Source organism: Ursus americanus, chromosome 30 (genome assembly GCF_024610735.1).
Source record: "Ursus americanus isolate L20-20 chromosome 30, mUrsAme1.1.p, whole genome shotgun sequence".
Lineage (NCBI taxonomy): Eukaryota > Metazoa > Chordata > Mammalia > Carnivora > Ursidae > Ursus > Ursus americanus.
This window is the reverse complement of record NC_142156.1, coordinates 4,922,088-4,934,207: the sequence shown is the minus strand read 5'-3', so window position 1 is coordinate 4,934,207 and position 12,120 is coordinate 4,922,088. Positions and strand designations below refer to the sequence as shown.

General features: G+C 50.8%; 1 protein-coding gene across 10 annotated transcripts in view; it reads left to right on the top strand.

Annotated features, from left to right (window-relative positions):
* Nucleotides 1-12,120, top strand: part of AP1B1 (adaptor related protein complex 1 subunit beta 1) — a 52,910-nt gene that overhangs the window by 24,279 nt on the left and 16,511 nt on the right. For all 10 annotated transcript variants that reach the window (XM_045791285.2, XM_045791282.2, XM_087857205.1 and 7 more), the window contains 7 exons: nt 543-788; nt 2,013-2,203; nt 3,007-3,228; nt 6,324-6,444; nt 6,868-6,963; nt 8,002-8,117; nt 8,463-8,628. In XM_045791285.2, coding sequence (XP_045647241.1) covers nt 543-788; nt 2,013-2,203; nt 3,007-3,228; nt 6,324-6,444; nt 6,868-6,963; nt 8,002-8,117; nt 8,463-8,628 — 1,158 coding nt within the window. The remainder of the gene's footprint in view (nt 1-542; nt 789-2,012; nt 2,204-3,006; nt 3,229-6,323; nt 6,445-6,867; nt 6,964-8,001; nt 8,118-8,462; nt 8,629-12,120) is intronic.

The following is a 12,120-nucleotide window of genomic DNA, read 5'->3' as shown; positions in this document are numbered from 1 at the left end:
GTATCGATCCCCATGTCCCCCTGGGATTCACCATTGTCCTACATCCTTTGCCAAGGCAGGATTCAGCAAGCATCTGAGAGCTTCTATGTTCCCCTTCTAGACTTTGCCCCTTTCTGTGTTTTCCATCTAGATTTAGGAGCAAACAGAGACTTGAAGTGTCAGTTCTGTGTACCTTTAGGACCTTCCTAGCTCCCCTCACCCTGTCAGTGCTCAGATACAGGCACATGAGGGGTTCTGTGGGTTATGGTGCCAGATGGATGTGGGTGGGTTTGGATCATGGCTCTGCTGTGTGACTGGGTGAGCTCCCAGTCTTCCTGGGAGCCTCAGCTGCTTCACCTGTAAAACGGGAACAATATTGTATGCCTGCTGTGAGAATCAGAGTCAACGATACACAAAGCCCCAGCACAGTATCTGGCAAATGCTAGATGCCCATACATGGCACTTAGCTTTTGGTGCTGTTGGCCACAGTTGGTGGGAGATCCCACAGCAGTGTCTGATGCTGAGCCTGCCCCTGCCCCCGGCTAATGGCTGATTCCCCTCAGGATTGTGAGGATCCCAATCCCCTGATCCGGGCCCTGGCTGTGCGGACCATGGGCTGCATCCGTGTTGACAAGATCACAGAGTACCTGTGTGAGCCACTCCGAAAGTGCCTGAAGGACGAGGACCCGTACGTGCGCAAAACAGCGGCTGTGTGTGTAGCCAAGCTCCACGACATCAACGCCCAGCTGGTAGAAGACCAGGGCTTCCTGGACACCCTTAAAGACCTCATCTCTGACTCGAACCCCATGGTAAGCCGTGGTCACCCACCGTGCCACTTGCACTACCGCCTGAGTTGCTTGGGAACACCTTGGCTTCATCTTCCACCAGGCACTCCCCGGTTCCTGGAAGTCAGAGGCTTGCTGGGTAGGCTAATTGTTCTCGTGCCTGCAGTGGTTCAGGCACCATCTTTGGAGGGAGTTAGTCCTGGATTCCCTTCTCTGCACCCTCTCTAACACGAGCTGTGTGACCTTGGGCAGGCTGCCTAACCTTCCAGAGTCCTCTTTTCTTCATCAGTAAGATGGATCTAACTCTCTGTGGCTGGCGGGAGTGCTGTGAGGCTTAAGCTGTGAAGGTAACACAGTGGACATGCAACCAAGACTAGTGTGCTCCTTCCCCTTCTAGTCACTGTCATTGTCACTGTCTTCTCACCGAGATCACCGGTGAGTTCTGAATGTGAAGTACTTTTCCCTTTCCCCACATCTTTGGGGTTGCAGGGTTGTGGAGGGTCACCGTTGAAGTAGCATAGCCTGGAGGGCAGGGCACCAGGATGTGGCTGGGAGGGGAGCGCCTCTCCTCCCACACGAGTGTGGCAGCGGTTTGGAGGGCAGTTCGCCAGGCCCTGTTTAAAGTGTAATGCACAGACCCCTCAGCCCAGCCATCCCACTCTGTCCTATGGAAACACTGATCACACAGGGACCCTGAGTGGCCAGTACAGGATTGGCCATTGGAGCACTGTTTGTTATAGGGAGAAGTTGAAAACCCTGCAGCACACGCATAAAAACAGCTGCTCTGGTAGAAATGGGTTGAGAGCCGAGTGCTTCACCTGGCAGCCCCTCTGGACTGCAGCCCCCATCCATTACCAGCAACCCTGAGGAGCTCTGCAAGAATCTTCTGGCTCCAAGACACACACTTGACATTCCCCAATGTGAGCTGTTGTAGCTGGTAGGCAGGGGCTGCGTGTCAGGTAGCTAGGAATGCTTTCTGTTGCCAGGCAATGGGACCTGGGTCTTTCTTTTGTTTCTTTTGTTTTCCCTCTTTTTTTTCCCCACTGGTGGGGGCACTTATGTTTGTTTTGGTTTACAGGGGAGTCAGTAGGGTGAGTGCTCGGAGTGGGTCTCCATGCTGCAGACCCTGCCCATCGGGTCCTGTTCCTTTCAGGATATTCAACCTCTGACCTGCCAGCGTGATTAGCCCCAATGTCCCTTGGCCCGAGCAATACCCCCAGCCTCTGCCTCTTCCACCCTCTCAACCAGGTGGTGGCAAATGCAGTGGCTGCCCTCTCAGAGATTGCTGAGTCTCACCCCAGCAGCAACCTGCTTGATCTGAACCCGCAGTCCATTAATAAGCTGCTGACAGCCCTGAACGAGTGCACCGAGTGGGGCCAGATCTTCATCCTGGACTGCCTGGCCAACTATACGCCCAAGGATGACCGGGAGGCCCAGAGGTGAGCGGACTGCTCCTTGCTTGCCGGCCCAGTGGGACCTGGTCCTTGCAGGGCTCCAACCAGGAGCTGGGCCTCAGACCTCTACTGGGCCCTTTGCCAGGGCCTTGCCCCACAGACCATCCTCAGACACATCTCAAGGGAGGCCAGAGCCAGGCAGTCAGCTCCCTGCTCAGCATGGTACAAACAGAACAGAAGCCAGCGCCTGATTTGGTTGTTGACAGAGACCCCCGTCACCTTGGGCTGAGTAAAGGAGGTGGATAGCACCAGAGTCACCATTCGTTGGATTCTTTCTGGGTGGCTGGGGCTCTGCCGAGTGCTTCCTATGCATTAGATGCTCCTTAAAGCACCTCTGTGAAAGCTGCCCCATCATTGTCCACATTTTACAGGTAAGGAAACACTGGCTTAGAAGGCAGATGAAGTTGTGCAGGTCACCCAGCTGGGTCTCCCCTGACCTTTGGTCGTAACCAATATGATATCTTGCCCCTTTTGAATGCCCTTGTAGCGGGGGGGAAGGGAGGGACGACACTTAATCAGTATTTATCAACTACCGTGCATGGTGCTTGGGGCTTTACGTGCATTGTCTCATGTAAGCCCTGAGCAACCCTGGGAAGATGGCACCATCATCTTCATTTTCTAGACAGGGAAACTGAGACTCAGAGTGGTTTTAACCTGTCGGGGTCAGTTAGCAAGCACCAGAAGCAGGATCTAGATCCTCCTGCAGAAAACATGCTCTCTCAATAACTAAAAACAAGGTGTTGCCCTTGTCTGTCTCTCCTGTTTGCCTCCCTTGGAATGGACCCCAGCATCTGCGAGCGGGTCACCCCCAGGCTCTCCCACGCCAACTCTGCTGTGGTGCTGTCTGCTGTGAAGGTGCTGATGAAGTTCATGGAGATGTTGTCCAAGGACCTGGACTACTATGGCACGCTGCTCAAAAAGCTGGCCCCGCCCCTGGTCACGCTGCTGTCAGCCGAGCCTGAGCTGCAGTACGTGGCCCTGCGCAACATCAACCTCATCGTACAGAAAAGGTACCCAAACTGCTGCACACGTGCAGGACGTGCTGGGGGTGGCGGGAAGGAGGGATGTCTCCTGGGAACAGGAAGCTAGAGGGAAACTGACCTGTCGCTGTGTAGGAAGTCTCAATAGCTTAACCCAGGAGTCTTAGCCACAGGCAGCTTTGTCCCCCAGGGGACATTTGGAAATGTCTGGAAACATTTCTGGTCGTCAGACTTCGGAGGGTACTACTGGCATCTAGTGGGTAGAGGCTACGGATGCTGGTCAACATCTTAGAGCACACAGGACGGCCTCCACCCCCAGAGAACCGTCCAGCCCAAACTGGCAGTAGTGCTGGGGGTGAAAAACCCTGGCTTAGCCTGATCAGGTAGCAGAGCAGGTAAAGACCAGCGTGGTGGTGCTTTTTTTTTTTTTTTTTTTTAGATTTTTTTTTTTTTTAATTTATTTATTCGACAGAGATAGAGACAGCCAGCGAGAGAGGGAACACAGCAGGGGGAGTGGGAGAGGAAGAAGCAGGCTTATAGCGGAGGAGCCTGATGTGGGGCTCGATCCCAGAACGCCGGGATCACGCCCTGAGCCGAAGGCAGACGCTTAACCGCTGTGCCACCCAGGCGCCCCACCCCAGCGTGGTGCTTCTTAACCACAAACAGTGGATGGTTCCACGGTCCACAGAACCCTCCTGAAACAGGGTGCAAGTTTCTGTGTGGGTATTTTTCCTGGGGTTAAAGTCTGTAGCATTGGTCAAATTCTCTGAGGTTGGAGGACTCCAGAGTGGCGAAGGTACTGTGGACTTTGCATCGGCCTTGGGCCTGAGGAGGGGTCCGCGGGAGTCACCCAGATGCCCATATCCAGTGGTGCCTGGGTGGTTCAGTCAGTTAAGCATTTGACTCTTTTTTAAGATTTTATTTATTCATCTGAGATAGAACTAGAGAAGGAGCACAAGCGGGACAGAAGGGCAGAGGAAGAGGGAGAGGCAGGTTCCTTGATGAGCAGGGAGCCTGATGTGGGGCTGGATCCCAGGACTCTGAGATCATGCCCTGAGCCGAAGGCAGGCACTCAACCAGCTGAGCCACCCAGGCACCGCTAAGCGTCTGACTCTTGATCTCAGCTCAGGTCTTGGTCTCAGGGTCATAAGTTCAAGCCCCTTTAAAAAAAAGAAAAAAAAAAAGGAAGAAGCCCATTTCCGTTGGTCCCATGGGAACAGCCACAGCTATAAGCCACTGCTCCTGAGAGAAGGTGCCTGATACCTAGGATGGGTAGAACTGAAAAACAGTTAGCAGTGCCGGTCTCAAGGGCCCAGAACAGGATGGGTTCTCTGGAACAGTCCAGAAAACAGAATGGTGCTGGTCTCCAGAGTTCTCCTCCTAGCCTTTTTGGTCAAATGGCTCACTCAGCAACTAACTCATGAGTGTCCATGTGTTACAGCAGCCCCCTTGCTGGGCACAGAGAATAAGGGCCTCTTGTAGACATTCTTTCTTGGAAGACAGCACTTCTCCCTATCCTTGTAGCATCATTCTGGTTCTTAGGACACTCTTGGGGGCCCAGAGATATCAGTGGAATCGTAACAGTTGTGAAGGTTTGGGAGGTAAATTTGGGAAAGCTTTTTGAGTGTCTAAACAGAGCCATGAGACTAGAGATTCATTCATAGTTGCGGTGTGGGACTTAGTAAGGTGTAGTTACCTGTAGATCCTGATCGGCGTGAAGGGCTCCTTGTGCTATATTTAACACGGCAAATCTCTTAAGAAGTTGACCGTGTTGTCCAGACACCATCTGGCCCAGTCCCCACATGGTCAGCAGCTTTTGCCAAGTCCTGATTGCAGAAACCATGCCCCCCTCCCCTGCCAGCTTGGGACCCTGTCTCCCCCACCAGGCACCACAAAGGCTCCTTGCTTTGCCAGCACCTCCCTGCAGCTTGCACAGCAGCACTGAGTACTACCTGGGTAGGGTCCCTCCTTTCTTTCTGCTGTGTCTTTTCCCCTCCTCACCGTCTGTCCTCATTCTTTTTCCTTCCTTCCTTCAGTTCTGGAAAGGGCAGAGTTGAGGGTAGTGACTCTCGATTCCACCCTTATTAGCACTAGATATGCAACCTGGTGCAAGCCCCTCCACCTTTCAGGTTTCCTCATCTAAGAAAAATGAGGTGGGCGGTACCACCAGGAGCAGCAACACTGGTGACAGCTCCCATGTAGCAGATGCCTTCTCCAAGGCAGGCATCGATTACGCTGGATACTTCCCGTCTAATTCTCACAACAGCCCTGTGATGTAGGCCTCTGTCAGGGTCCCCGGGATGACCCCCACGTTCAGAGATTCACTAGAAGGACTCGTGGGAGTCAGCGTGTAGTTGTTTTCACACCTTAGATTTAGTATGGACATAATACGGATACACAGGTGGAGTCTAGAGGAATCCACGTACGGGCTTCTTTATGTTCCTTCCTTTCTATGAAGGGGGTCATGCAAAGCACACTCTTCCCCCAGCAGCAAGATGCAACAACATATGTGTAATTTTTCTGCCCAGGGATGCCTTTTGGAGACTCAGCACCCTGGATTTTTATTGGGGGCTGATCACATAGTCACCTACCAAAATCTCAGACTCCCAGATGGAAAGCAGATATTCAGTATAAATCATATTGTTTGTACAAACGGTCTAGGCACAGTTAGCCACCTTTATTATTTAGGGAACAGTGGGAACACTCCCAAAAATGGAGTTCCCAGGCCTTTCTAAGACTAGAGACTGAGGCCTGCAGTGGTAACACTTCCTACATAGTGTCGTTCTGATTTCATGAGTGAGGAAGCAGAGGCCTGAGGTCACAAGCTGGGATTGGCATGGAGGTCTGATTCCCATGCCTGTCACCTGCTACTTCTCGAATATGAGCTCTCTCTTGCTCATAGTCCCGCTTCCTGTCCTGGGGTATGGTTGGACACAAAATGGCCAGTCAGAACCTGGTGAAGTCAGTGGACTGTCGCCCAGGAACATGCAGCCGTGGCAGTGAGTGCCTTCACGGATGTCAGGATCTACCTCAGACCCCAGAAATGACTGAGTAAACATGGAAGGGGTTTTCTCACAGGGTTTATGCCTTTTTTTGCTCTTTGGACAATCCTCTCTTGCCACCAGGCCTGAGATCCTGAAGCACGAAATGAAGGTCTTCTTTGTGAAATACAATGACCCCATCTACGTGAAGCTGGAGAAGCTGGACATCATGATCCGTCTGGCCTCCCAGGCCAACATCGCCCAGGTCAGCTCAGGGCTGTAGCCAGGGGCATGAGCTTTGGTGTTGGACAGCAACACCAAGCTGTGGTCTCTGAGCAGGCTGTCTGGTCTCACCATTAACAGTTCATCTCAGGAGGAGTGCTTAGCACAGGGCTCTGTAAGCAAGCACTCAACAAATCTTAACCAATATTTTTGTGATGAAAGCATATGTTCTCCCTACTATTACTTATTATCCATCCATTGAAAAGTGGTAGTTAGGTGGCTGTGTTAGCTAGCTCAGCCTAAACAAGGGTTGTCCAGTCCTGCCAACTAGTTCTTCCCTGCTTTCCTCTTGGGACACCTGATAGCTCTCTGCTTCCTTCTAGCAGTCTGTGCACCCCCATTGTCCAGGCATATTGGTTGCCCCAGCAGATCCACCCCCCGCCCATCTTCTCTGTTTGGGCCACAGGTCCTGGCAGAGCTGAAAGAGTATGCAACAGAGGTGGATGTGGACTTTGTACGGAAGGCTGTGCGAGCCATTGGGCGCTGTGCCATCAAGGTGGAGGTGAGGCTCTGGGACTCTGTCCTCTGTAGGGGGACAGGGAGGGAAAGGAAGCTGAAATAAGGAAACCAGTCTGATTCTAGCAGAATCTGCCAGCTACTCCTGGTCCTGGAAGGCGTGAGAGTCACCACTGGAAGCCCTAAGGCACCCACTGTGCGATCTGATTGGGCTCCTTCTCTCTCTGTGATCACCTTTAGGCTTTCAAGTTATTGCAGATTAAACAAACCCATCTGTAACCATGGGTTCTGCAGCATTAGCTAAGACGGTGGGGCAGCCCCAGCTGGTGGCGTGGCCCTGGTAGACTTAGCTTTCACTTCATGGGGATTTGGAGCAGGGTTCTCTGCCTGCTGAACATTTTAGCAATAATCATGATTCGACTATCCATATTCCCTTTTCTCCAAGCTCCCAAGGGCTGTTCCAGACCCCTGTGTCCTAGCATTTCATCCCTCCTATTCTCTGCCAGTGGTGACGTTCCTTGACCACTGAGCTGACTTTCTTTAAGTTAGTCCAGTGGGGACTGGGAGATCCTCGGACAGCTGGTCACCCCAGCTCAGCTCCTTGAGGCATTTTCCCCTTGGTGCTTATGATGGCATCCTGAGAATCTCTCCTACAAGGGCATTAGTAGTGTAGCTTATTGGAATAAGGGGTGGGGGTGGTTGTTCAAGTAGAGACTTTCTGTTTTGGGTCATAAGGGCCCATTTTGGGAAACAAGTAGAAGTGAGGTGGTGTCAGTCTGAAGCATAGTCACTGCCCTCAAGGCTTGGCCTGGAGGCACTTCAGATACCCTACCCACTCTCAGAAGCTCTACTGGCCTTCTAGCTGTACTGGCCTAGAGAGAGCCATCTCTCTAGGTCTCTGCTCTCCCCAGGCTGTCATTTTGTACCCATTCTCCCACTTATTATCTGGGCAGAGTGTTCTCTTGTCTTATCTCTGTGGCAAGGAAGGGGGCAAGACGAGACTGAGCCCTTGGCCAAGGCATGGTCATCAGAGGTTCTGTTGGAAGTGGGTGCAAGGGCTTTGCCCACATTCCTCTTCCCACAGCAATCTGCAGAGCGCTGTGTGAGCACGCTGCTCGACCTCATCCAGACCAAGGTCAACTACGTGGTCCAGGAAGCCATTGTGGTCATCAAGGACATCTTCCGCAAGTACCCCAACAAGTATGTGCCCACCCCTCCCCGTGTGAGGGTGATGTGGCTCTGCTGGGGACAGGCATGCGGGGGGAGGTAAAGCAACAAGGAGCCTCTCCCCTTTTCCTTCTCTGCCACAAATGGCATTCTCAAAAGAAACCTGTTGTTTTTTCTTATTTCTCCTGAGTCACCCCTCCTCCATTCCCCAAACTAAGTAAGCACTAAAATGTCACAGATAAGCTCAAATCCCGTTACTCACCACCCTCTCAGGATCTTGCGGGGCAGCCTCCTGTCTCTCTTGGCCCCTGCTGGGCCTCCTCTGGGTTGCCTGGGCTCTTCCATTGCTCACATGCTGGCCTTGTGCTCATCTCTTAGGTATGAGAGCGTGATCGCCACACTATGTGAGAACCTGGACTCCCTGGATGAGCCCGAGGCCCGGGCTGCCATGATTTGGATTGTAGGCGAGTACGCCGAGCGAATTGACAATGCTGATGAGCTGCTGGAGAGCTTCCTGGAGGGCTTCCATGATGAGAGCACCCAGGTGAGCCATCAGGGGGGGGAGGTGACTTGGGCCAGGATGTGGGTCATGACTGGCAGCTTGGTACCGCTACAGTCCATCCCACCCTGAAACCCTCCCCTCAGCCTGCAGGCTCCACGGCCCAGCCCTCCGTGATACAGCACTAATGTGTGGACAGATAAGTGAGGTGGGGCTGACAGGGGTGGTCCCTTTTCCTCTCACCCTGCATTACCTATGGGGGACTGTGGGGACAGTCTGTGATGGTGGACACCGAAGGCAGGCAGAAATTTTGGGCTTTAATTTCATATTTATCTTTGGATAAGTAATACATTGACTTGCTTCAAAATGGAAAAAATAGGAACAGATGCATGGTGAAAAGTCTCCTTCCTACCACTTTCCTGGCGACCCAGTTCCTCTCACAGAGATCATCAGTGTCATTTATTGGCCTTTGGGGTTACTTCCAGAGACAGTATAGGAATACGCACCTCTATGTACAAGGAAACATACACATACATAGTTGGTTCTCGTTATTTGTAATAATTATGTTCTGTAAAGTCACACAAACACTGAATTAGCGAGTACTGGACCATTGTTCCTACAGGCCTCTAATCACAACATTTTTGTCAATCAATACATAATCTTGTTTTTTGTGTGTTTCTTACTTAATATATATCATTGATTCATTCACATTGAACTCAACGGCCACCAGCACTATAACTCATGCCTTGTGAAGCTTCTCTAGCACATATATTGTCTCCATAAGGCTCATCAGCCTCCTCACACTTCAGAACACTAGACAACACGTCAGCCTGACATTTGGGGTGGGGGCCATTTTAAACAGTGAAGCAACAACAAAAAACAAGATGTGAAAGATGTGGCAGTAAATAGGTTGTGAAAAGGACACTCGTATACAGTATGAGAGCGGAGGCAACAAGGCAGTGTCCCCTCCTTTGACCTCAGCTGGGAGTGTACCTCAGGCAACTTGAACTTTTCACTGCTCTGCACTTCGTTGTGAAAGATAATGAAAGTTCCCCAAACGTTGATTTTGGGGTTACAAGTACATTTTAGAAAATAGGCAACTTGAAAATATGGGCTCAGCAGATAATGAGGATCCACTATGTATATGTTGCCTCTCATTTATTTATTTATTTTTAAATCGTCTCCATAAGTAGCGTGGAGCCCAGCGTGCGGCTTGAACTCGTGACCCTGAGATCGACACCTGAGCTGAGATCAAGAGTCGGACATTCAACCGACTGAGCCACCCAGGCCCCCGCCTCTCATACTGTGGGGCACCTGGCCGGCTCTGTTGGTAGAACATGTGACTTTTGATCTCGGGATTGTGAGTTTGAGCCCAATGTTAAGTATCGAGATTACTTAAAAATAAACACTACTGGGGCGCCTGGGTGGCACAGCAGTTAAGCGTCTGCCTTCGGCTCAGGGCGTGATCCCGGCGTTCCGGGATCGAGCCCCACATCAGGCTCCTCTGCTATGAGCCTGCTTCTTCCTCTCCCACTCCCCCTGCTTGTGTTCCCTCTCTCGCTGGCTGTCTCTATCTCTGTCAAATAAATAAAATAAAATCTTTTAAAAAAAAAAATAAATAAAAAAATAAACACTACTGGTAGCACACTGTACACGTTCATATAATACAGCTCCTTGCCTTTTTCCCTTAAAAATATGTCTGACGGCACTGCTGTTACCAACCGATGGGACTCTTTGTGGCTGCATAGTGCCATGTTTATTTAACCAGCCTTCCCTGATGGATATGTAGGTGTCAGTTTTCTGTTCTTTTAATCAATACTGCTATGAATAATCTATGTAGGGCACATCTGCGAGTATAGCTGGGGGATAAATTGTTAGATAAATTCTTTCTGGTAAAAGGGAACGTGGGAAGCTGTTCCACATTTCCTTTGGTGTAGAGACTGTTCTGGTTTACAGGCCAATCTCAGAAGTGGCATAGCCCTCCCCTTACCTCCCTGCCAACCTAGTAAGTTCGAAAACTGTTTTTGCCACTCTGATGAACCACAAGGTGTACCTTGGTTGGTTTTGTTTGCAATTCTGTTGAGTGGGGTTGAGGGTATTTTCATTTGTATTTCCTTTTCTGTGAACCAGGCACTGTCTGCTCATGTAGGAGGGCTTTTTTTTTTTTTTTTTTTTTTGATTTTTATTTATTTATGTGACAGAGAGACAGCCAGCGAGAGAGGGAACACAGCAGGGGAGTGGGAGAGGAAGAAGCAGGCTCCCAGCGGAGGAGCCTGATGTGGGACTCGATCCCGGAACGCTGGGATCACGCCCTGAGCCGAAGGCAGACGCTTTAACGACTGCGCTACCCAGGCGCCCCTGGAGGGCTTTTAAAACGTATCCGTAAGCACAGAAATCTTCGCTGCCCAACTGGGGAGTGTAACCTGTTGGGTGAGAGCGTGAGCCTTGAACTAGGAGACCCCAGACTCCAAACTCCTCTTCTGCCCCTTCCTGGCTCGGTGGCTGTACACTAATTCTCTGCCTTTCTGAGCCTCAGTTTCCTCATTTATAAAATGAGGTTCATAAGACTCTGCCTCATCCTGTTGCTCTGAGAGTTAAATGGAATGCTTTGTGCAATGTCCTTAATGTGTGCCCAGCCTATGATAAGCACTCACTAATGGTGGTAATTGGTGTTGATCAGAATTGGTTTATATTTATATTATATTTATATATTGGTCCATGGGGTACTGGGTGGCTCAGTCATTAAGCATCTGCCTTCAGCTCAGGTCGAGATCCCAAGGTTCTGGGATCAAACCCTGCATGGAGCTCCCTGCTCAGTGGGGCGCCTGCTTCTCCCTCTCCTTCTGCAGCTCCCTCTGCTTGTCCTGTCAAATAAATACACAAAATCTTTTTTAAAAAATAAAATTAGGGGCGCCTGGGTGGCACAGCAGTTAAGCGTCTGCCTTCGGCTCAGGGCGTGATCCCAGCGTTCTGGGATCGAGCCCCACATCAGGCTCCTCTGCTATGAGCCTGCTTCTTCCTCTCCCACTCCCCCTGCTTGTGTTCCCTCTCTCGCTGGCTGTCTCTATCTCTGTCGAATAAATAAATAAAATCTTTAAAAAAAACAAAAAATAAAAAAAAAATAAAAAATAAAATTAAATAAATAAATAAATAAATAAATAATAAATAAATAAAACTAAACTGGTCCAGGCAACAAAGGGGACCTACTGGTTCCTGTAGCTGATAAGTTCCGGGAGTGTGTTCTCTTCCAGCATGCTTGGGTGCGGATGCCCAGATGGTGGCATCAGGGCTGTGTCTGTCTACACCCCCCGCCCCCCGGCTTCTCCTTTAGGAAGACTTCCAGGAGTAGGGCCTACGTGGGGTCAGTGGTTCCAGACATAGTGACTCCCCTAACTCCCTTCCCCCTGGTACTTCCAGCAGTGGTCCAGGCCTGTTTGCATTATCCTGAGCCAATCGCCATGATTCCAATTGGCCTGGTCTGTCAGACTCCTATCCCAGGCTCGGTGGGGGCAGAGAGGAGGGTGATTCTTTGAAGGA